This window comes from Rhinoderma darwinii, chromosome 5, assembly GCF_050947455.1.
Source record: "Rhinoderma darwinii isolate aRhiDar2 chromosome 5, aRhiDar2.hap1, whole genome shotgun sequence".
In the NCBI taxonomy this organism is placed as follows: Eukaryota; Metazoa; Chordata; class Amphibia; order Anura; family Rhinodermatidae; genus Rhinoderma; species Rhinoderma darwinii.
In genome coordinates, this window is record NC_134691.1 from 275616393 (window position 1) to 275642344 (window position 25952).

Here is a 25952-nt window from a genome sequence, read left to right on the forward strand (position 1 = left end):
GACCCATTCTGATTAATTTTTACTTAAAACCTATCCATTGTGCTAAGGACTATCCCATTGAATATCTGTACTTTTACGATCTTCTCCACCTTCAGAACACTAATAATAAGTTGGCGGGTTTTTATATGCCTTCTTAAAACTTCCTTGTATATATCTTCAGCCATGAATTTTTTTTTTTTTAGAATACAACTTTAAATAGCTTTCTAAAATGAATTTTATCTAATGTAGAAAACTCAGCAGAGCTGATGCCTGATCATTTAAATTCTCAAAGTAGAAGTAATTTCAGTTGCTTAATTTTATTTATACAATTCTATGATTTTGGGGGGTTTAATTCATTTTTAGTTCATGCTTTTTACTCATATACTAAATGTGTGTTTTTTGTTTTTTTTTCCTTAACAACATTTGCATGGAATTGTAAAATATCATCAATACCAATAGGACACTGGGTTTCTGAAAATTGATATTTGGGCCAGTCTCTGGACCTATACTATTTGTTCATCGTATAGTCTTGTGTATTAGACATCTTATGCTCTGCACAATTGGCATTATTTGCTTTATGTCCGCAGGGGCTCGTCCTAGTATTTTTTTTTATGACAAGAAAAGTGTAGTCTGTAGCGCTATTTCTGCATCAAAAATAACAAAATTCCAGAGGAAACCTGATGATGATCCCATAATACGTCAAAAGAATCAGTCAGGTTTTAAAAACAGATCCGTCAGAGTTGTCATGGTACCTCTTTGAAGGGAAGCCATGATGCTTGCGTGAACAAACCATAACACATACTTTTTAATGTACAGGGTGGGCCATTTATATGGATACACCTAAATAAAATGGGAATTGTTGGTGATATTAACTTCCTGTTTGTGGCACATTAGTATATGGGAGGGGGAAACTTTTCAAGCTGGGTGTTGACCATGGCGGCCATTTTGAAGTCGGCCATTTTGTATCCAACTCTAGTTTTTTCAATGGGAAGAGGGTCATGTGACACATCAAACTTATCGAGAATTTCACAAGAAAAACAATGGTGTGCTTGGTTTTAGCGTTACTTTATTCTTTCATGAGTTATTTACAAGTTATGGGTGACATTATGGGTGTCAGGTCCGAGCATTCCTAGATGAACAGTTTCCTGGAAAGTGGACTGGTCGTCGTGGGCCAGTTGAATGGCCCCCTAGGTCTCCCGATCTGACCCCCTTAGACTTTTATCTTTGGGGTCATCTGAAGGCAATTGTCTACGCTGTGAAGATACGAGAAGTGCAGCAACTGAAACTACGGATACTGGAAGCCTGTGCTAGCATTTCTTCTGCGGTGTTGCTATCAGTGTGTGAAGAGTGGGAGAAGAGGGTTGGATTGACAATCCAACACAATGGGCAGCACTTTGAACACATTTTATAAGTGGTCAGAAACTTGTAAATAACTCATGAAAGAATAACGTTAAAACCAAGCACACCATTGTTTTTCTTGTGAAATTCTCGATAAGTTTGATGTGTCACATGACCCTCTTCCCATTGAAAAAACTAAAGTTGGATACAAAATGGCTGACTTCAAAATGGCCGCCATGGTCAACACCCAGCTTGAAAAGTTTCCCCCTTCCCATATACTAATGTGCCACAAACAGGAAGTTAATATCACCAACCATTCACATTTTATTTAGGTGTATCCATATAAATGGCCCACCCTGTACACATCATAAAAAGGGCTTTGTATTTTGAGTGAAAAAGAAACTGTAACCAAAATAAATTTTTTGTTCCCTTTACTTATCCCAATCTACTCAATACTCATTTAATACTGAAATTCAAATTGACTTTTCAAAAAGTTGTGAAACAATTAAAAGTTAGATTAAGTAGTGATATCCGCATTGGCACTTACTTTGGCCCGACCAAAGGATGTTTGATCTAAAACAGGAGGCCTGGCATTACTAAGAACAAAAACACAACGTTGGTGGTAGTTTCCACTAAGTATTTATAGCACTTTTAGCAATTGTTGATGTAATGAGAAAACAAATATGATGTCCCATGCACCGAAACATATTGTGTATGTTATAAGTTACGTTCTATTTCAATAAACTGATTGTCAATGGTTCATCTAAAGATGACAGACAACACTTAAAATGTAAACAAAATAGGTTCCCATTTAACAAGCTACTAAGAAGTCTAGTTAGAAAAATAAGGAAGACTTAAACAAATATCATCATGTTATAAAAGACAAGATTTTAGATGCCATCGGTAAATGATAGCTGTTATTATGTCAGCACGGTTTAGCAATACCAACTTACCATTATTTTGCAAACAAAACTTTATACATGGCACCGAATATTAATGAAAGATAGTTTAAACAGAGAAGAAAGAAAAAGTTGGTCCGGCCATGTAGGTCAAATAAAGTAAAATAAAAACCAAAACGCTATATTCAGATCTGCTTTAGGGTGTCACTTCATCTTTGGTATAAAATTGGCCATCCATAGGCTGCATTTGATCACAACTTGGAAATACTACAGTACAGAAATTGTCAACAATTTCTTCTAGCTATTGCTTTTTTTTTTCCACATTTCTTTTTTTACCCATAAACTCCTAATTTTACAACTATTACGATTTTTTCTTTTCTTTTTTTTTTTTTTTTTTTGCAATATGACAAGCGAAGCTGACTAAAAATCTCTTAAAGCTTATAAAAAAGATTGCAGATAGAAAGCACTAATGCCTTTAATAGCAATCACGCTTTGTAAATAAACTTAAAAACAAAATAAAAACAGCATTCAACAAAAAAACTGCATAACTCCCAGATGCAGTTGTAATTTTTTTTCTTTACTTTTTTTTCCCATTAACCCCACTGTAAAAAGCTACAGCTAACTATATTTTTTTGTATTAACATTTACAATAAAGTTCATAGAAGTCCAGACTTTCCTTCTAATTGCAGACTCCACAATTTTTTCACCAGCAAAATGTTTCTTCGAAAGAAGAAATGTATCTCATGTCAATCTGTACACATACGTTAACCCTATAAACCCCATGGGAAACTTCAACAACAGTTGTGGAATACAATTAAAATGCTGAATCTCATGCCTTATGTCCCATTAGGATGTTGAATTTTTTTTTCAGGATCTTCTGTCGTCCTTAAAATTAAGGCAATTAGAATTCATGATAATCATTCCTATGGAAGAAGAAATAAAAAAAAGAACGGTTTCTGAAACAAAATACAAGAGACAGTTTTGCTTAATTTATAGAGGAAGACATCTGAAGCGCCCCCCCTAGACATTGGTTTCACTGTTTCCAAATGTCTGTACTATCTGCTGTACATATCCAGATTTCAATGTTCGAGTTCCAGAGGAAATGATAACCCAGCATTGTTTTTCTCTTGGTGTGTATTCATTAAGAAAGAGTAGCAAAAATAAAATTGTCAAACTACATAACCGAATATTTTTCTCTCCACTTTTTTTTTGTTTGCTTTTGCACAGCACATAAAAAACACTTTTGAGCAAGGTAGAAAAAATTAAAAGGAAAAAAAAAAGCTTCTGTTTGATGCCTGTGCAAGAGGAAGTCAACTTCTTAATGAAGTGTCTCCATTCAAGGCAAGGTTTTCAGACCAACATTCTTCAGTCCTGTTTATTGTCTGTCGGATATATAAGAACAAACATGAATGATATTGTTCAAGAGCCCAAAACACAAAGATTCTAGTACATTGCCTGCATTAAAAAATGTTTAATTCAATACAACTTAACGTCCGCTGTCACATTTAGAAAAAAATATCAATTTTTTTTTTATCATCCAGAAACAGCTTCACGCTTGTCCATGAGATTGTACTGTAGCTCAAGCCCTTTCATTTTAACGGGGCTGAGCTACAATACCAGACAGAGCCAATGCTAGTACAACCACTTTAATTTTCTTAAATATTATTAATGAAGCAGACATAATATAATTTAAAAAAATATGTTAAACATGTAAAAAAACAAACTTTAACGGATGCCTCTGACAGATGCCATTCATCACCCATAGACTTCCATGTTAAAAAACGTATACAGTTTAAAGTATACCGTTTCTTACTGGATGGATGTTATGAATGCCTTGGCCGAATGCCTTCCATTGAACATCCGTCGCCCATAGATTCCCATGTTAAAAAAAGTATATATTTAACGTATAGTTTTTTTACTGGATAGCGCAAGATTGTATTGAATTGATATCATGACAAATTGTGTAGGTTAACGCAAATCAAGAAAAGTTAAGGGTAAACATATTTGTATAGTAGATGCAAATCAACAGTGATTTTATATGTAGATTACGTGGGATTTATTATGAACTTTCAAACTGCATACATTACTAAATAGATCTCTTATACCTGATGAGACTGATGTACTTACATTGAAAAACCATGTAAGAATGGCTGTATAATCTTTTCTCAAAGTTTTCCTGCATGAAATTAAAATGAGCATTTTCTGAGACCAAGTATATTCATGAGACTAAGTAAATGAATGATGTAATCTTAATCTCCTCCCAGCTAGAGCTGACAAGCTCCAATCTGTCCAAGTGTCCCTTCTCCCCACACAATGCTGAAATCTTGCACATGCTCAATACAAGCCTCAGTTTCGATTTCTCTAATTGACCTGTCTTCTAGCAGCAGTTTTAGTGTGCAAATTCAGCTTCTAATTCAATACTCTGCTTTCTGTTACAGCAAAGTAAGGAAAACTACAGCTTGTACTGACTATGTGTGAGATTTCAGCATCATGTGGGGGAGAAGGGACACTCATAGGAAGTTGTCTGCTGTAGGTAAGAGTAGATTGAGATTACATTATGCATATACTTGGTCTAATGCATATAATTGGTCTCATAAAATGCTAATTTTAATATCAGGCAGGACAACTTTGAGAAAGGATTATACAGTTGTTCTCACACAGATTTTAAAATAAGTACATCAGCTTCATTAGGTCTAAGATATCTATTTAATAATGTATGCAGTTTGTATTGTAAAATCTGGTGACATATCTTCTTTAAGCATAGATATTGTTAGTAAAATAAGTTGGGTTTACCAGTTGTTTACTTGGATTGTTGGTAGGAGTATGCCGATACATGTTCATTACTCGTCTCCACAGTTATTTGTTGCTGCTGTCCACTTGCTTCCTGTGATGATGATGATACTGTTTGAGAAGAGGTATCAGCAACAACACCCTATTAAGGGGAAAATGTAAAGTCTGTTCCATGGATTTTACAGTAAGGGTAACCCAAAGAAAATAGGACAGAAAAAAGCCTATGGCATGGCAAAATATCCATTTTGAAACACAGGTGCAGATTTACTATTTAAATTGTGGCAGATTTAGGCTAAGTTCACACAGAGTTTTTGGACGAGTATTTTGACACGGAAACCGCGCCAAAAAACTTGTCAAAAATGGCCCGAAAATGCCTTTCGCTGATTTCAATGGGAGGCGGGGGCGGTTTTCTCCCACGAGCGGTAAAACCGCCTTGCTAGAGAAAGAAGCGACATGCCCTATCTTCGGGCGTTTCCGCCTCTGAACTCCCATTGACTTCAATGGGAGGCAGAGACAGTGTATTTCGCAGCTTTTTATGCCCGCGGCACTCAATGGCCGCGGGTGAAAAACGCTGCGAAGATCGGCGTGCAGGGAGTGGAAAATCTGCCTCAAACTTCCAAACAGAATTTTGAGGCAGAAATTCCGCCTGCAAAATACTCCGTGTGAACATAGCCTTATGGTGCATATGCTGTGTGGAACATTTATGACCAGCTTCAAGCCCAGTTCACATTCCGTTTTAGCCCTACGTTTAGTGTGTATGTCAGAAAATCTCCCAATGTATACGCTAAACGTGTCAATAGGGCTCCATTAGCCCTTTTTTTTAGGATCGAATAATGCAGTAGACTATGCTATTCCATTCCAAGGGATCCCGTAAAAAAAACAAAAAACGTATACTGAGTTATATACATTTTTTTTAACATGGGAGCCTAGGTGTGACAGATGCCACTGTATAGCATCTGTCAGAGATATACCTTAAATGGACCTAGGGAAGTCCCTGACATCACTATCCATATATGGACAGTTAGCTTTCCACTACAAATTTCCCAGACATAGCATCGCTAGCCCTCTGGCCGGGGAACTTCAGGCGACATATCCCACTGTATGCATAGAAAGTGGGATACATCGCTACCTTTCATCGGAGGAATACATCGGGACTCCTTCCGACATATACCTCCAACGGAAGAAAAATAACGTAATGTTAACAGGGCCTTAGACACTTTTTGTGCCATGCTCGTCAAGGGCTTACAATAAAAGAGGCATGGTCTAGCTTAAAGGGGGCAGAGTTTAAAATACAACAGCATGCGCCAAAATTGCAAGAAATTTTTGACCCAATAAAATTATATAAACTAAGACAAGCAAGATGTTGTATAAGAAAGATAAAAGTGTCTAACATGTCTATCAAGATGTGCCAAATTTATCATACAGCGTGCACCACTTTGATACATTTGGGACATCTTCTGACTGCCTAGTCTAAGTTTGCGCTGCCTAAGATTTAGACTGTGTTAGTAAATCTGCCCCATAGTTATGTGTACAACCTCATACGGTATATACTAAGCTCCCCAGTATCTGTATTTTCTTCACAGTAAAATTTTAAATTCATGTAATGTATTTGCATTAGTAGAAATTTCTTTCATATGATCTTTTTGTGTGCTTATTACATACTTACTTCAACTTGAACAGCTGTTGGAGGCACAGGAGTATACTGGGGAATATAGGTTCCTTGCATAGGTGCAGCAGTCAGATACTACACAAACAGAAGCAATCATATTAACTATTACCATGTTAACTAAAAAAAAAATATATATATATTTTAACAAGCAACTGCATTACATTTTTGTGTTCCTGCGACAGAGACAGATTTTATTTTTCATAAGGATAGACTATCAATCTAAAATAATTGATACAGCGCTAGGTTATTCCACACAACTTTACAATCAAGGGAAGTAATAAACACAAAATGAACAATTATGAAAATAAATGAACATGAACCTACCCATAAGAGCATAGATTCTAAAGTTTTAATTTTGTATGTGAGACTTAAAATAAAGCTGAATGAACTGTTCACAAAGCCAATATTTATGCAAACACAGATATGACATGCGGAATAATGGAGTGATGGTAGCAAGATGAGAACAGCAGAGTAGAGTGAATAGGCGTCTGTGGACAGGTCAGATTGTATATGGGCCGTGCTCTATGACTGGAGAAAAAAAATCAAAGCATGTGACATAAGGGTACTGAAAGAAATGAATTTCTTAAAGCTTTAAGGGATTAGAATAGTTTATAACTCCCAAACAGGGGGCCTGGGGTCTAAGGAGGATTGTAGTGTCACACATGGTGATGAAAACATCAGGTCTTGTTGAAGAAGAAGAAGAAGAAGAGGATAGAATCAAAAGGAGCTCAGTTCTTGAAAGTTTATGTCTCTTCTCATCTTATACATTTATGGACATGCCATAGATGTTTGATAGGTGGGAGTCTGTATGTTGTTTATTTAATCATTGAGGTCAATTGTGATGGATAAAAAACTGATGCAAACTGGTGTCAATTTGTCGTCATTTGGAACGCTACGCTTTCTGAACGTAGAGGTATCCATAGCTGATATGTATTCGTAATCTATAGAATACAAAAATGCATGAGAACACACTGAAAAGGACAAACTTTATCTTTACTACAACATAAAACCAACATAACAGTTCTTTTGCTAAAATATACATTTCCCAGCATTGACTTCTAAACTCCTTGTAGGGGTATGTTCACACGCAAAACGAAAAACAGCTGTAAAATACAGAGCTGTTTAAACTGTTTTTGAGGCATTTTTTTGCGGCCGATTTTTTTTGCTATTTTGAAGCTATTATGGAGCTATTCTATTGAGAAAAATAGCTCCAAAAACGGCTCAAGTGGCATGCACTTCTTCTTACGGGGCGTTTTTTACGTGCCGTTTTTTCAAACGGCCGCGTAAAAAAACGCCTCGTCTGAACGAAACACAGTTTTTCCCATTGAAATCAATGGGCAGATATTTGGAGGCGTCTGTTTTCTCAGCCTTTTTTCGAGGTGTTTATGCCCCGAAAAACGTCTGAAAATAAGCCGTGTGAACATATCCTAGAGTGTTGAATATCCAAGAGTTGGGAAGAAAACTGGTTCAAAATAATTTAGCTTAATTTGTCATTATCAGGGTAAGGCCACAAGGAGTAGCACTAACCCAGCCGTGATGCGGCCAACAACCGCGCCAACACCATGTTTGGTGCGGTTGTCAAATAGCCTGTTAATGCCAGTGCGTTGTTGCGGGTAAAATGGCCCTTTACCTGCAAAATCGTGCGCTCATTAATTAATACACCCTTTATGGCCGCACGATTTTGCAGGTAAAGGTCCGTCTTACTCACAACAACATGCGGCCGTTAACAGGCTATTTGACAGCTGCAGCGAAGATGGTGCCGGCGCGGTTGTTGACCGCATCGCGGCTGGGTCAGTGCCCTCTGTGTTGCCTTACCTTTAGGGCTTATTCACACAAATGAGTGCAAACGGTCGTTTTTCACGTCTGAGTTGCACCCATGCGGGACCTGTTTTCATGGGTCCATCATACACTTGAGTCTATCAAGGGATCCGTGAAAACAGAAGAAAATAGGACATGTTCTATTTTTCAACGGACCCTTCACACGGTCCGTTAAAACAACGGCCGTGTGAACAGCCCCATTGAAATACATGCCTTGTTTTAACGGCCGTCACACGGACGTATACAACGTTCGTGTGTATAAGCCCTTAGGCTTATTCGTTGATACAGTAGATCCAATTTAAGTAATCGATGAGGTGAAAATACGAACTGCTGCTTATAAAGAGTTTGTTGGATAAATCCTTGTAATGGCCGTGAAAATATTTGCACAAACTAATTAGATAAGCTGTAACAATACTTTTTGGAATAATTTGTTTAATAAGAAGTTGTATTCCTATTACATTTATTGTGAGTTGTCCATTGGAAGATCAACTGGCTTTGTGTGTTATGTCTGACACACAGGGGCAAATAGGCACACATAAAATTATATATTTGGCACAACTTCTTACTCATGTTAGACACGCTTCCCTTCCTTATGACACCTCATGGCAGGCATACATGTACACCTGTAGTTTGCGCCAAAAAGGAGCAAACATCTTAAATTACTTTTGCCACATTTTACAACCCTTAAACATACCCCTTTTTCTTAACACTTTTTCAAACTGTTTAGATTGGTGTAAAGAAAATGAAAACACATAATAAATTTGGTGCACGTCATTTACAAAAATTTTTGCCCCACTTTGCATATAAATTTTGTTTAGTAAATCTCCCACACAGTTTCCTCTTTGTTCATTTTCTAAAATGCAATGGAAAAATGAATGTGGAACAGGGACACTTTGTAGTAGAGGAGGTCAAATGTTAATTCTAATGCTGCCGTCATCTTTTAAGGGATTTCAAACTTTTTTTTAAAAATAAATTAAGCTGTTTAGTCATTAAATAAAAATAAATAAATACATATATATGTAATATAACCCTTATTTCTGTTTTGCAGACCCACCCAAAATCTCAGTATTCCAAAATGTATAACTTTTTTGTAATCTTGGCCTATGTATAGAAAATATTAGAATATTATTATTATTGCATTCTATTTATGGTGAATAGAATCTTACTTGTTAATGTGTTTTTTTGTAAAATCTTTATTTTTTTTTATACTTTGGGAAAGTCAACTTCTGAAGTCAAGTTGAATGAAATGTAACTTCTAGGCCGGATTCAGACGGGTAGGATATGTTGCGTAAAACTACGCAGTGTATCCGACCTATATCCGGCACCACAATGTGGTGCAGTTTTCCGCTGCAGAAGGAATCACTAGAAAAAGAAAAAACATTATACTTGTCATGGCCGTAACAATGGCGATGTGTTCCTCTGACGTCCTGCAGCCTGATCTTCTGGGATGACTTTTCATTCCAAGTGACAGCTGCAGCCTGTGATTTGCTGCAACAGTCACATGGGATTAAACATTATCCCTGCAGGCCATGCTGGACTTGCAATTTTTGCAGTGAAATCGCTGCTTTTCCGCCGCAAAAATTGCAAAAAACTGCTTTTTGTTGCGAGTTTTACCTCCCCATTGAATTCAATAGGGAAAACTCGCAACAGAAATGCAACATAAATTGACATACTGCAGATTACAAAACCACAGGTCAATTTATGAATGTTTTTTCAGCTGTTTTTTTTACACAGCATGTGGTTGAGATTTGGTACAATACCCGCACAACTGTGCAGTTCAATACAAATGTATTGCAGACTATTGTCATTTTTACAGGCTCCTGTTAAGCCCTGGCAGAGGCTGCGCTTAACAGGATAAGAAAGCAGGCAGACCTGGGGGGCTTCATTAGGCCCCCGGGCTGCTATAGCAACCACCGGCACCCTGCGATTGCGTCACGGGGTGGGGCAATGGGCTGTTGGAGAGGGCCGTCCCCCTCTTTCTAACGGCTTAGATGCCCCAGTCGCTATTGACCGCGGCATCTCAGTAGTTAAGCGGCCAGAATTAGAGCGCTCTCTGTTCCTGGCCATTAGTGTGAGGTGTCAGCTGTAATACACAGCGGACACCCGCAACGCATGGAGAAGGCTGGAGCAGGCTCAGCACGTGAACGAACTCCATACTTCACTCTTCCGCACCATGATGAATAATTTTGTCATGGTTCGTTAAGGGCATAATGGCCTTTAGTATCTAACATCTTGCCCTTTTCTTTCTTTCATATTTTTTTAAAATCATACTCACATGTTACTTTTTGGAGGTATTTTGCTAGGAGAAAGCTGTTTTTCATAACTTTTTTATGGTCTTTAAATAGCTGAAGACAATATATTAAGACTTTGCACCAAACTGCATTTCAAACTTGGAGAAAAACCTAAATGTTGATTCACCCTCAAGCAATAAGACCTAAACAGAACACCCCCCAAACAGAATTTTCCAACTTACCCTTAAATCCTCCATCTGCATCTCTTTATTATACAGGGTGGGCCAATTATATGGATACACCTAAATAAAATGGGAATGGTTGGTGATATTAACTTCCTGTTTGTGGCACATTAGTATATGGGAGGGGGGAAACTTTTCAAGCTGGGTGTTGACCATGGTGGCCATTTTGAAGTCGGCCATTTTGTATCCAACTTTAGTTTTTTCAATGGGAAGAGGGTCATGTGACACATCAAACTTATCGAGAATTTCACAAGAAAAACAACGATGTGCTTGGTTTTAACGCAACTTTATTCTTTCATGAGTTATTTACAAGTTTCTGACCACTTATAAAATGTGTTCAAAGTGCTGCCCATTGTGTTGGATTGTCAATGCAACCCTCTTCTCCCACTCTTCACACACTGATAGCAACACCGCAGAAGAAATGCTAGCACAGGCTTCCAGTATCCGTAGTTTCAGTTGCTGCACATCTCGTATCTTCACAGCATAGACAATTGCCTTCAGATGACCCCAAAGATAAAAGTCTAAGGGGGTCAGATTGGGAGACCTAGGGGGCCATTCAACTGGCCCACGACGACCAATCCACTTTCCAGGAAACTGTTCATCTAGGAATGCTCGGACCTGACACCCATAATGTGGTGGTGCACCATCTTGCTGGAAAAACTCAGGGAACGTGCCAGCTTCAGTGCATAAAGAGGGAAACACATCATCATGTAGCAAATTCAGATATCCCGTGGCCTTGAGGTTTCCATTGATGAAGAATGGCCCCACTATCTTTGTACCTCATATACCACACCATACCATAAATTTTTGTGTTCCAACAGTCTTGGAGGGATCTATCCAATGTGGGTTAGTGTCAGACCAATAGCGGTGGTTTTGTTTGTTAACTTTCACCATTCACATAAAAGTTTGCCTCATCACTGAACAAAATGTTCTGTGTAAACTGAGGGTCCTGTTCCAATTTTTGTTTTGCCCATTCTGCAAATTCAGTGCGCCGATCTGGGTCATCCTCGTTGAGATGCTGCAGCAGCTGGAGTTTGAAAGGGTGCCATTTGTGAGTAGCTAATATCCGCCGAAGGGATGTTCGACTGATGCCACTCTCCAGTGACATGCGGCGAGTGCTATGCTGTGGGCTCTTGCTGAATGAAGCTAGGACAGCCACTGATGTTTCTTCATTAGTGACAGTTTTCATGCGTCCACATTTGGGCAAATCCAACACTGAACCAGTTTCACGAAACTTGGCAAGCAGTTTGCAAACTGTAGCATGGGAGATGGGTGGTCTCGTAGGGTGTCTTGCATTGAAATCTGCTGCATTGACCCGGGTACTGCGTTCACCAGACATCAACACAATTTCTATCCGCTCCTCACATGTTAACCTCTGCGACATGTCAATGGCTGTAAACAAAGATAAACTTGTAAATAACTCATGAAAGAATAAAGTAACGTTAAAACCAAGCACATCATTGTTTTTCTTGTGAAATTCTCGATAAGTTTGATGTGTCACATGACCCTATTCCCATTGAAAAAACTAAAGTTGGATACAAAATGGCCAACTTCAAAATGGCCGCCATGGTCAACACCCAGCTTGAAAAGTTTCCCCCCTCCCATATACTAATGTGCCACAAACGTGAAGTTAATATCACCAATCATTCCCATTTTATTTAGGTGTATCCATATAAATGGCCCACCCTGTATATACAATTTTGACCAGCTCTCCATTTCAACATGTGTCAATCATGTTGATCAAAAACATGGATAATGCACATCCATTACTTTTCAGAGCTCTGAGACCGTAAGCTGTTGGCAATAGCCTGGTAGTGGAGGTGCATGCAAGCAAGTTTCATAGCTCTATTATAAATAGCCTTACAGACATAGCTCGATCAACTAGAGGGCGCAATAAGGTTATATACCTCTGACGGAAGGCTGCAACGTATCCCACTGTGTAGGCATACAGTGGGATACATTGCCCATACAACCCCCTTTCCCAACCATTCTACACACAACTATGCCAAGAAGTGCAGTAGCCAGAGAGCAGAGAGGCTAGTATAGGCAGAGAGAGGAGGAGGAGAAGAGCGATGTTCGTTTTTTTACTTTTCTTTCCACCACCTACCCTGACTTCACTTGTACTAAGCTCAGTCTTTGGCTGAGCGGGGTCTCTTAAGCCTCGTGTTTTGTCCCCTCCTCCTGAATTTGTTGACACTTTCCTCAGTTGTGATGCAGGAGAGCAGCAGGGCATCAGAGCCCAGAAAGGGTGATTAATCTCTGCAGAAAGGGTGCTTAGTCTCTGCATCTTCCCCAATTAAGCAACCCCATAATTTCTTCTCCCTGAGCCAGGCACAACACAGTCCAACCTGTAAATATCCTGCCACCTCCAGTCAGCACCGTTCAGTGGAAAAGAAAGCCATGTGTCACCTCCACTACCTCCACATACTGCGCTTCTCTCCAGAGGCTGTCCTGCCCAGACTGTCCTATCTGCCCCAGTGACTACACCCTCCAGTAGAGCAGACACAGAGAGGTATGCACACCTCCACACAGGCAGCTGTTTCAAGATTGGGGTTTTATAATACCTCTCAGTATGGAGTATGCCAAAGAGCCTGCACATGGAGCTCCATGCTTTTACTATGCAGCCTAGTATATGGTTTCGGCATGGGCCAAGGCGGTAGAAAGAGGGCCTGGGAGGAGGAAGAGACAACAGGGGTTTTTCTTGTCTCCTGACCTTCATAGTATAAGTCGGACGGAGCTCTGTGACAGACATCAAACAGTAGCGTCTGTCACCCATAGGCTCTAATGTTAAAAAAAAGCATACCACGCAATTTATTATTATTTTTTTTTTACTGAACCCCGTTGTATGGAATAGCTGTCTACTATGCTATTCCATACTTTATTTTTAGCGGTATATCAACGTATACGAGCCCGACGCAGACCAAAAGTACTCCGTTTTGGCCTCCGTCAGGCTAATCGAGCCCTATGGACACATCTAGCATGTACGTTGGTAGCTTTCATGATATACGTATTAGTCGTTGGGCAAAAACATGATGTGAATGAGACCTAAGCTGTCAATATACTAATGCAGTACATAATTAAATTATATTTCACAAGTTTTTGATTATAAATGCCATGGTAAAAAATGTGATGATAGACTAATAATAAAAATAATAAAACTTATAATTAGTATTAGTATAATAATAATAAATAATATCAGATAAAACACTTAAATGGCAATTTCATTTTTAGAACAGAATTCTTCATTGTTCATTTATTAGCCATCCTATGATCTTGCATATAGTAAGCTGTAGAACAGCCAAAAAGCAGGGTTATAAAGAGGTAAGGCTGAGGGGTCAGACTTATTCCTTTAGAAAAGTAAATAAATCCATTTGAAAGACAGAGAAATCTAAGTTGTGTAAAGCCATTTAATAATGTCCCTGGCTTCTACTGGCAAAGTAGTGAGGAAAAAAAATAAAGCCTTACTGTTCCGGTTGTCCCCATGGAGAGGTGATTCATTTGTTGTGTTAGGGGGCCCATCATACTTGCCGGCTGCATTGACATGGTATGGTCCATTGTTGGTGTTATAACAGCACCCTACAATTAAATCAGAAATGCATGTAAAATTGAAATTTTGAACTGTAAATGTTTCTTCAGACTCTAAATGCATTGGAAGAACAAGTATTTTTAGTATTACAATATGTTTATTTTCCTATACAGTTCTAAAGTATTGGAATACATAAAAGAGGAGGTGAGATTTTAAGAACTAATGCCAGAGTGCATGTACTGGAACCACTTGATTACATCTATTTAGCCACTCTTCAAGTTAAAATAAATTACTTAAAGTTACTAACCCTTTCATGACCAAGGGTCATTGATGCCCCTGTGTCCAGGTCAAATTTTCCATTTCTGATATGCACTTCTTTAAACGATAATATCTTTGCAACCGCTGTGAATATCACAACTATTTTTAGTTTGTTTTTTTACAAGACTTATGAGGCCTTCATTTTCTAGATTAGTTTAATTAATTCCATGTTTTTAATTTTTATTATGAGCAGACATCACTAAAAATGTGAAAAAAAGGTTTTTCGTAATTTTTTTACATAGATTTCTCTATATTATATGTATACATATATATATATATATATATATATACTGTCAATCATACTGTCAATCTGGATCGCTGTGAGCGGATAAGAGGGCTTTAAGGCTACATTCACACGACGTGAAAAAAAAGGACGGTTGACAACGGATAAACTGTCAGTTTTTCATGGCTGTTTTGCATCAATGTGTCTCAAAATTTGAATCCATTTCTCGACCATCTGACCGTTTTTCACTGACATTTGCCATCCAGTTTTCATGGACGTTAATAAAATGGATCTATTTTATTTGTTAGGTTATTTTTTGCCGCAGCCACCTGAAAAGACCACAGTGCCCATGTAGATAGTGATGCAATACCACTGTAACTAGTGCCACATTGCCCACCTCTAAATAGTGCCAGTGCCCACATAGTGCCTGTAGATAGGGCCACTTCCCCTGTATGTATCAGCACCCCCCCCCCCGTAATTGGAACCCCATTCCTGTAAATAGCACAACTGTAGCTCCCTGTAGGAGCGGAATCCATCTGGCTGGGGATTCTGCTCCTAGAGGGAGCCCCTGTTGTCTCTGTCCATATATGGACAGCGACGTTAGGGGCTAACTCTAAAAACGGAATCCCCTGCCTCAGTATCGGCAGCGCTGTGACCGGGGATTCTGCTCCGGGAGTATCCCTGACGTCACTGTACATATATGGATAGAGACGCCAGGGGCTTCTTAAGTAGCGGAATCCCCGGCCACAGGGCTGCCGACGATAAAAGCACAGAGCGATCTGAGACCAGGGATTCAGCTCCTAGAAAAAGCCACTGACGTCACTTTCCATATGTGGATAGACACACCAGGGGCTTCTCCATTAGCAGAATGCCTGGTCAGAGTGTCGGCATGGGTATTCCGCTCCTAGAGTGAGCCTCTGATGTCACTGTTCAAATGGACAGTGATGTCAGGGGCAATCTCTAGAAGCGGAATCCACGGCACAGAGCGATCTGACACTGGGGATTCAGCTCCTAGAGAGAGCCGCTGATGTCACTGTCCATATATGGATAGAGATGCCAGGGGCTTCTCCAGTAACAGAATCCCCGGTCAGTGTCGGCCAGGGATTCCGCTCCTTGACTGTGAACAGTGACGTCAGGGTCTCTCTCTAGAAGTGGAATCCCCGGCACAGAGCGATCTGACACTGGGGATTCCGCTCCTAGTGGGAGTTTAGGTGGCACTACATGGGGGGGGCACTATTTACAGCAGGGATAGAGAGACGTCGGGGGCTCCCTCTAAGAGGGGAATCCCAGGTCAGACAGAGAACTGGCCGGGGATTCTGCTCCTAGAGGTAGCTTATGTAGCACTATCTGCAGGGGCTTTTGCTCTATCTACAGGGGGTTGTGTGTGGTGCTATATACAGTGGGGCGTGTAGTCCGGGGCTCTTAATGCCCCTGCAGACATGAGAGTGCAGCGCTGCTCACACTGAAGCAGCACTGCACTCATCAAACCCCTTCAATGAAGTCAACGTTTATACACGTGGTAACTGCATGGCAGTTGTGAAGGGGTTAATTAGGTCAATAAAAATATTTTTTTGTGATACATAAGAAATAATAGTAACTACATTCTAATATAGAACCTATAAAGTGTAGGGCGCAATTAACACAAATATTTGAAAAAGAATGTATACATTTTATTGAATATCACAACATTAAAAGATAGGTCATACAGAGCATGAACAAAGAGACGTCTAACAATGCAGAGGACATACAAGGAACAGTAACTGACAATGTCATGGGTAGTATAACAAATTACTTCTAGGTTAAATTAGCATGATCCAGTCAATGATACAAAAAAACCTCTGTGGAAGAGAGACTGCAGGAAAATAGCTACAAACAGCACAAGTGTGACTGCAAATGCAGAGCTTAATGTTGAAATCCAATGTGTGGTCCACACAGTGCCTGAAGTGTATGATATAGAAAGTTCAAATGAAATAAAACCTGGAAGATAGAAAGTATGACATACCCATTGTATTCCTCTGCAAGGAGAGAACGTCAGGGCACTTATAATGTGGTGACAGAGTCTCTTTAATAAATTGTTTAGAAAGAGCGTTAATAAATCAATGTTTTACGTGTTTTTAAACAACTTTCAAATTGACTGTTGTAAAGAAAGATGTTACTCTTTACGATACTGCTTTTATGTATCCTGTTTACATTGAAGCTATATTGTTCTCCCTCAGCTGATTCCATCAGTTCAGTTGAACTGACAGCTCGGCTGAAAGCGGGTCCTTCGTGTCTCTGACACACAGGATCCACCTAATATCGATCCCATCTAAATTCATAACTTCAATGTGATCATTATTAGCTGAATCCTGTGTGTCAGAGACACGCAGTACCCAATCTCAGCCGAGCCATCAATTCATCTGACCTGACTGTCGTGGCCTTGATAGAACCATACAGCTTCTATGCATACAGGATAGATAGAAGCCTTATCGTAAAGAGTAAAACAATTTTTTTTTTTTTTAAAAAGTCAATTTGAAAGTACAAAACCTTTAATGCCGTCTGAAATGGTCTCTGGCTCTTGCCAAAGGCAAAAGATATGTGGTATCCTATAAAGGCATTCATGCTTTTTTTTAGTATACAAACAATGGACCACATATTGTACATTAATAATATTGTATTTTACACAAACAAATTTGGAGAGGGTAGCAGGTGAGAATTGCACTTATTTTTTAAATGGAATTGTCTGACTGCTTGAACTCCTTTTTACGCTAGCTATGACTTTTGCACCACTAATTTGAGACTTTCTTAACCCAAGAATAAAATTAGATACACAGCACCTCCTAATAATACAAGTTCAACATGTGCCGAGTTTATACATGTCACATATGTCTACGTCTACAAGAAAATGTCTTCACTAAACCACTAGAACTGAAGAGTCCAAAATCTGGTTTTAAGTTGGAAATTAAAAAAAAAATAGTAACTTCTAAAAAGGATTACACACTTTGAAAAATGAGTGCACCCCCACACTGTATTTATTTCCTAAACGCAGAGAAGCTGACAATTGTAGTAGTTGTAATGTGTTGTTTACAGGGACAGAGGATTTTACACTACACATCAGGTACGAACAGGATAGAGACAGCGAAAAATGTATACATGTACAGTGAAGGAAATAAGTATTTGATCCCTTGCTGATTTTGTAAGTTTGCCCACTGTCAAAGACATGAACAGTCTAGAATTTTTAGGCTAGGTTAATTTTACCAGTGAGAGATAGATTATATAAAAAAAAAAAAGAAAATCACATAGTCAAAATTATATATATTTATTTGCATTGTGCACAGAGAAATAAGTATTTGATCCCTTTGGCAAACAAGACTTAATACTTGGTGGCAAAACCCTTGTTGGCAAGCACAGCAGTCAGACGTTTTTGGTAGATGATGATGAGGTTTGCACACATGTTAGATGGAATTTTGGCCCACTCCTCTTTGCAGATCATCTGTAAATCATTAAGATTTCGAGGCTGTCGCTTGGCAACTCGGATCTTCAGCTCCCTCCATAAGTTTTCGATGGGATTAAGGTCTGGAGACTGGCTAGGCCACTCCATGACCTTAATGTGCTTCTTTTTGAGCCACCCCTTTGTTGCCTTGGCTGTATGTTTCGAGTCATTGTCGTGCTGGAAGACCCAGCCACGAGCCATTTTTCATGTCCTGGTGGAGGGAAGGAGGTTGTCACTCAGGATTTGACGGTACATGGCTCTATCCATTCTCCCATTGATGCGGTGAAGTAGTCCTCTGCCCTTTGCAGAGAAACACCCCCAAAACATAATGTTTCCACCTCCATGCTTGACAGTGGGGACGGTGTTCTTTGGGTCATAGGCAGCATTTCTCTTCCTCCAAACACGGCGAGTTGAGTTAATGCCAAAGAGCTAAATTTTAGTCTCATCTGACCACAGCACCTTCTCCCAATCACTCTCAGAATCATCCAGATGTTCATTTGCAAACTTCAGACGGGCCTGTACATGTGCCTTCTTGAGCAGGGGGAACTTGCGGGCACTGCAGGATTTTAATCCATTACGGCGTAATGTGTTACCAATGGTTTTCTTGGTGACTGTGGTCCCAGCTGCCCTGAGATCATTAACAAGTTCCCCCCGTGTAGTTTTCGGCTGAGCTATCACCTTCCTCAGGATCAAGGATACCCCACGAGGTGAGATTTTGCATGGAGCCCCAGATCGATGTCGATTGACAGTCATTTTGTATGTCTTCCATTTTCTTACTATTGCACCAACAGTTGTCTCCGTCTCACCCAGCGTCTTACTTATGGTTTTGTAGCCCATTCCAGCCTTGTGCAGGTCTATGATCTTGTCCCTGACATCCTTAGAAAGCTCTTTGGTCTTGCCCATGTTGTAGAGGTTAGAGTCAGACTGATTAATTGAGTCTGTGGACAGGAGTCTTTTATACAGGTGACCATTTAAGACAGCTGTCTTTAATGCAGGCACCAAGTTGATTTGGAGCGTGTAACTGGTCTGGAGGAGGCTGAACTCTTAATGGTTGGTAGGGGATCAAATACTTATTTCTCTGTGCACAATGCAAATAAATATATATAATTTTGACAATGTGATTTTCTTTTTTTTTTTTAATATAATCTATCTCTCACTGGTAAAATTAACCTAGCCTAAAAATTCTAGACTGTTCATGTCTTTGACAGTGGGAAAACTTACAAAATCAGCAAGGGATCAAATACTTATTTCCTTCACTGTATTGATGTTTGTTTGTGCGAGTGTTTGGTGTGACTTACTGTACTAAACGCCGCTATTTGATAGATAAAGGTGTGATAACATAAAAGTAACAAAAGTTTGTTATCCAACCTCTCCAGCTTCATATGCTATACAGAGTTGGAAGGAGGATCTCCCTACACACCATCAGCATATCTCCCATTGATCTCCCTCCTTACACAGGCTAAAGTGTAAGCTACAAATCTATGCAACTGCCAATTCAGCCCGCTCTAACTCTGGCTAGATTGGGGCTAGAGCCGCAATCTTGGTCTTGTTTTATAGCCAGTTTTTTTCTTCTCTGGCCCACGGTAGAGCCACTTGTAGCTAAAACATATGGGGTGCATCCTTGGCTTTCCTACTAGGACATATAAGATATGTCCTTGACAGGAAGATGGTTAAACTTCCGCTGGTTTTCAATATTAGATAGATCATACTGTGAGATAAAACTTTTGAAATTACCTCAAATTAGTAAATCATTAAACCATTAGTTTGGCTGTAAGCAATAAGGAAAGTTTGGTTAAACTTGATTTCCAAGAGGTTTTGCTTTGCTGAATATACCGCTCACAAGGATAAAGCATGCCAACTTCCTAAAGAAATCAATAAATATAACCAATATAATATCAATAAAATAATATAAAAAAATGCTAATAGGTGTACTGAAGGCATTGTATGGATTAGAAAAAAAAACAATTTTCAGATATTCTTAGAGAATTCTACGTTAATAGAGGGGAGTCTCTCATTTGGAGAGTGGCTACAAAGAGTGTTGCATCTGTGCATTACAAGGACAGCCTACTGTAATGCTTCATTTCTCTTGTGGTGGTCCTGCAGAGAAATTTAACACTTGCTGTCAGGTTGTCCTACAGATTATAGCTGATCACTGGGGGTCCTAGCAAGGTGATGTTCTATGTTTATGCTGTTTTTGGGGGGCTACGACTTTCTAACAAAAAGGTATTGTCAAAAGTGGAAAACCCAAATAAGGACCCTTTTAATAGTAATTTAATATCATCAAAATCAAAGAAAATTTTGTATTTTTTTTAAAATGTGGGGTTTGGAATGATTAATGTTTATGTTCTTTTGGTTCTTGAAATTTAAAGCATTAAAGTATATTTTCAGAAATACAACACTCAGTAGGGTTTTAAGATCCTGACAAGAAGACTCATTTTTAAAAGACACATTGCTTTCATTTGTTCCAATATTAACAGATGCTTAGCAGTTTGTACTTTAATTTCCTTCATAAGGGACATTCCACAGTTTCGGATTTAGCTGCGACAAAAATAAACTTGAACGCGAGATACGACTGCCACTCAGACCTTTAATTATAGCTCAGCAGGAAAAGCGCCATTACTTGGTCCAATAAAGAGTACTTATAGTGCAGCTTGACCCTTCCATGAAGGGATATTATTATTTTTGTAATAAGAAAGCCTGCTTAAACTTTCCAGTACTCAAAGAGAGGGCACAGATTCTTGAACTATTGTCTTGCAAATATGAGAGAGAAGGAAAGAGAGAGAGAAAGAAGGAAGGAAAGAAGGAGACAAGGAAAGAGAGAGAAGGAAAGAGAGAGAGAAGGAAAGAAGGAAAGAGAGAGGGAGACAGAGAGAAGGAAGGAGAGAGAGAGAAGGAAAGAGGGAGAGAGGGAGAGGGAGAGAGAGAGAGAGAGAGAATTAGCACTACTCAGTAACATTGGAAATGCATGAAATATAATATGTAATTTCTTTTAACAAAGAAAAATGCTAATTTTGTACCCCAAACTCTCTAAGGTTAATATTTTGCACTGGTAATAAGACCATAAATAAGGTTCTACGTAATGTAGAGGGGCAACCTACCTAGGTAACATGCTTTTTTCACATTGAAATAAATTTAAAGCAAATGGAGTCCCACATTTTGAGATAAAAGGAGCCTTAACACTTATCTTTAGAAAACTGTAATTATTAAAAAAAAATCATACAAAAGCTCCATACTGTATATTTGGTATTCCCATCCTGGGCATTATTGCCATAGCCACAGGATATGGCCTTAATGCCTGATAAGTGGGGGTACAACCTCTGCAACTCTCATCTATCTGGAGTACAGGGGTCCAGCGAGCTATGATCGTCACTTCAAAGAGGCTTTTACCGTTGAAATCAACAGAGAGGTTGCCACGCCTGTGCACCTTTCCCCATATTTTAGGTTTATGGAAGTTACAGAGAGAGTCAAACTAGCAGGTTTTATCAGCCTATACACTACTTAACTGTAGAATCTGTTTTCTTTTCTTAAGTAAGAAGATTACTAATCACTTTCATGTTGAAATGTTTTCATATTTTTGATACAGTTCAAAATCTACCATGTACTGTTCATCAGTTACATATGGCAGAACCTCTTGGTCACTGGCTGTACTCTATGAACTTGTGTTTATTAGTTAATTTCTTATTTCTGAAATGCTTCCCACATGAATAAAAAGTTATTTTGAACTTCTCCCTAGCGGTCAAAGCTTAATTTCCCTCAAACAGAGCTCCAAATCTCCTGCTTCCTCTTGCCAACTGCAGACCCATGAAAAATAGTTGTGAGTGTTTTTAAATGTTAAATAAACTTACAATATACTTTATATATGAGTTTTGTGCTGTTCCTACGTTTAAACATTAGCACCGTGGCAAGCAATTTGTTGCCATAACTGCTTGGCACTGGGCATCAATTTATTATTCTTTTACAACCAATCTCAACCATTTTACACCTTAAATAATTATTGGGTGTAAACAAAAGGTTGGGGACAGAGAGCCAATTGCCTAACAAAGGACCCCGGGGCCTCTGAAAATGCTAATTAGGTCATGTATGCCCAGGAAATAATTAATTGGAATAGACAGGTATTCTAAAAAATGTTACTTAAAAATCAGACATCAAAATTTCCAAACCTTATTGAAAGGATGATTTCTTGAATTTGAACATGATAATAAACACTTGAGTGAGCTATTCTTAGAAGAAGGATTATTTCCCATATAAACCACCTCAAGAAAAATGTCAGCTGTGAATCTTACTGAGGACAGCCTAAAACTACGCCAGTCTTACATAAGCTTTTTTTCCATCTCGACTGAGCTTACCAAGAGACCATAACTCAATGCCAAACAAGAATTTGACCTGTGGTATGACAGAAGAGAACATTTCTGTCACACACAACAGGAAACATCACTATTCAAATTTGGGGGAAAAGGCAGGCAGAATGCTGGCTAGATTAGCAAAGGGAGCCTACCCACTATCCCATATACTAAAATGAACAGATACCAGGGGTAACACAAACTTTTTCCCTGATAAGATCTTAGAAATCTTGCATGATTTTTATCGACAATTATATCATCAACATACTTCTTGATCCAAAGACCGTACTGGATTATTAGATTGGATTACCCATCCCAAAATTATCTGATAAACAGATAACTAGATAACAGATAATAAGACCCCAGGGCCAAATGGTTACTCAGGGAATTTTATAAAATTCTGGGTGATCAGGTCTAATCTTTATTTACTGTACCACTCTCTTTAATGGTTATGACTTACTTTAAACTCCTTCATAAATCTGGTAAGCACCTGCTTCTACCTTCCTCATATAGGTCTATTTTGTTACTAAACGTCAACCTTAAGATCATATCTACGATAATGGCGGATTGCCTAACTAAATATATGCCATCTCTAATAGCTCCATCTCAGGTTGGCTTCATTCAGCAGTAGCCAATATCCATAAGGTACTGGTGGTTCTGAGTAGTATAAAAAGCAATTAAGATAAGCCCTCCTTTATCTTCCATACTGACAATTAATGCTGAAAAAGCATTCGACAACGTAATCTGGGAATGGTTGGGGAGAGAAATGGACAAAATTAATGCAAAAGAACAATTCCAGGAGTACGTATCATCCCTCTACACAACGCCCTCAGAGTTAGTATGCTGGGCTGATAAGCCTCCAAAAGGGGGCTAGTCATCAGTGTCCATTATCCCCGCTTTTCTTTAACATTGTTGTGGAACTCTTCGCACACCTCCTGAAGGAAACCTTCCTGTTTGGGCTAAGTAGAGTTGCAAACTGCCAAAGCCACACTAATTGCAGATGATATATTACTATTTATTGGCATCCCCCAGCGAGACGTTCCAATGTATTTTGAAGCCCTTTGTAAAACTGTCTTGCTTTAAGATTAAATGCCTTTAAAAGTGAGCTCCTGGAACTATGCCCTAGAGCTAGGAGACCAGTGCCACTCCCCAAAAAAATAAAATGCTTGTGCAGACGTACCTGGGTGATAAAATACAAAGAATGTCTGACTCCACATATAAACTAAACTATTCAAGAAAATTGTGACAAAACCCCAAGGCTGGCAACATTTGCCAGTATTAAAAATAGAAAAGTGCCAGATAAGAAAAATGCTCAGTTTCTTTAAAATTCCTGTATCCACTGCAGATGTGCAGGTACACAGAGATAGCAATATGCTTTACTTTGCCTTTTATTTTGAAGTAAAGATGCTCCGGGATTGCAATATGCAAACATGCTACCAAAGGACAAAGGGGGTTAATCTACTAGACCTCAAGGAATATAACCTCGCTCGCTTCCTGTCAGCTCGTTAACCGGCGCTCGTTTGCTCCTGTCACAAGGAGCTATGTATGGGAACGAGCGCTTGTTACTCCGATCGCTTGTCCCCATACATTTCACATTATTATTATGTCGGCAGCGCGACTCGCTGTTTACACAGGGAGATGTGCTGCCAACACCAATAATATTTTAGTTTTTTAAAACAATACGATCAGCAGATGAAAGAGCGTTTGCTCATCTGGATTATCTACAGTATGTACAAAGTATTCCTTTTTTTCTTCTACTGCGATTTCCTTCATGTGTGATACAGTACCTTGTTTTCTATTTATGTACCTGAAAAATAAATTAAATGTTTTGACAAAAAGATGTTACATAAATTTATGTTGGTCTGAATATGGCAAAAATTGGCTGTATCCTTAAAAGGTAAAAGGGGTTTTCCAAGCTCAGAAAAAGATCGCATATCACTAGGAAGAGGTTCAACTGCCGGGACCCTTACCAATCCTGGGAATGAAGCAGCCACAGTGCTCTGCAAGGAACTGTAACACCGCTCCGGGAGCGTCGCTGTGCAGGCACAAACTGAACCAGCGCTGAAACTTTTTCTTTGTCAGGATCGTGGGGTTTCGTCAGTTCTAGCTAAATGCCTTTACTTTTTGAGATAGCAAAACCCCTTTAAGAATATTACTGAAATGTACCACGATCACTGCAACCTCTCCACTTGCAATAAAAATGCCAATAAAATCCATGTATTAAAGGGATATTTCATGTTTTTATTTACAGAATAAGGAACCATATGATTTTCTCATATACAGTGAAGGAAATAAGTATTTGATCCCTTGCTGATTTAGTAAGTTTGCCCACTGTCAAAGAAATGAACAGTCTAGAATTTTTAGGCTAGGTTAATTTTACCAGTGAGAGATAGATTATATATTTAAAAAAAAAAAACAGAAAATCACATTGTCAAAATTATATATATTTATTTGCATTGTGCACAGAGAAATAAGTATTTGATCCCTTTGGCAAACAAGACTTAATACTTGGTGGCAAAACCCTTGTTGGCAAGCACAGCAGTCAGACTTTCTTTGTAGTTGATGATGAGGTTTGCACACATGTTAGATGGAATTTTGGCCCACTCCTCTTTGCAGATCATCTGTAAATCATTAAGATTTCGAGGCTGTCGCTTGGCAACTCGGATCTTCAGCTCCCTCCATAAGTTTTCGATGGGATTAAGGTCTGGAGACTGGCTAGGCCACTCCATGACCTTAATGTGCTTCTTTTTGAGCCACTCCTTTGTTGCCTTGGCTGTATGTTTCGGGTCATTGTCGTGCTGGAAGACCCAGCCACGAGCCATTTTTAATGTCCTGGTGGAGGGAAGGAGGTTGTCACTCAGGATTTGACGGTACATGGCTCCATTCATTCTCCCATTGATGCGGTGAAGTAGTCCTGTGCCCTTAGCAGAGAAACACCCCCAAAACATAATGTTTCCACCTCCATGCTTGACAGTGGGGACAGTGTTCTTTGGGTCATAGGCAGCATTTCTCTTCCTCCAAACACGGCGAGTTGAGTTAATTCCAAAGAGCTAAATTTTAGTCTCATCTGACCACAGCACCTTCTCCCAATCACTCTCAGAATCATC

At 39.1% G+C, this 25952-nt stretch overlaps 1 protein-coding gene across 1 annotated transcript in view; it reads right to left on the minus strand.

The window, feature by feature from the left end:
• Nucleotides 1–1638: 1638 nt before the first annotated feature.
• Nucleotides 1639–25952, minus strand: part of RBMS3 (RNA binding motif single stranded interacting protein 3) — a 546958-nt gene continuing 522644 nt past the window's right edge. Inside the window, exons 11-14 of the mRNA XM_075828609.1 lie at nt 14432–14542; nt 6673–6750; nt 5010–5148; nt 1639–3598 (exon numbers count right to left, since the gene is read on the minus strand). Of these exons, the coding sequence (XP_075684724.1) occupies nt 5017–5148; nt 6673–6750; nt 14432–14542 (321 nt within the window). The 3' untranslated portion in view covers nt 1639–3598; nt 5010–5016. The remainder of the gene's footprint in view (nt 3599–5009; nt 5149–6672; nt 6751–14431; nt 14543–25952) is intronic.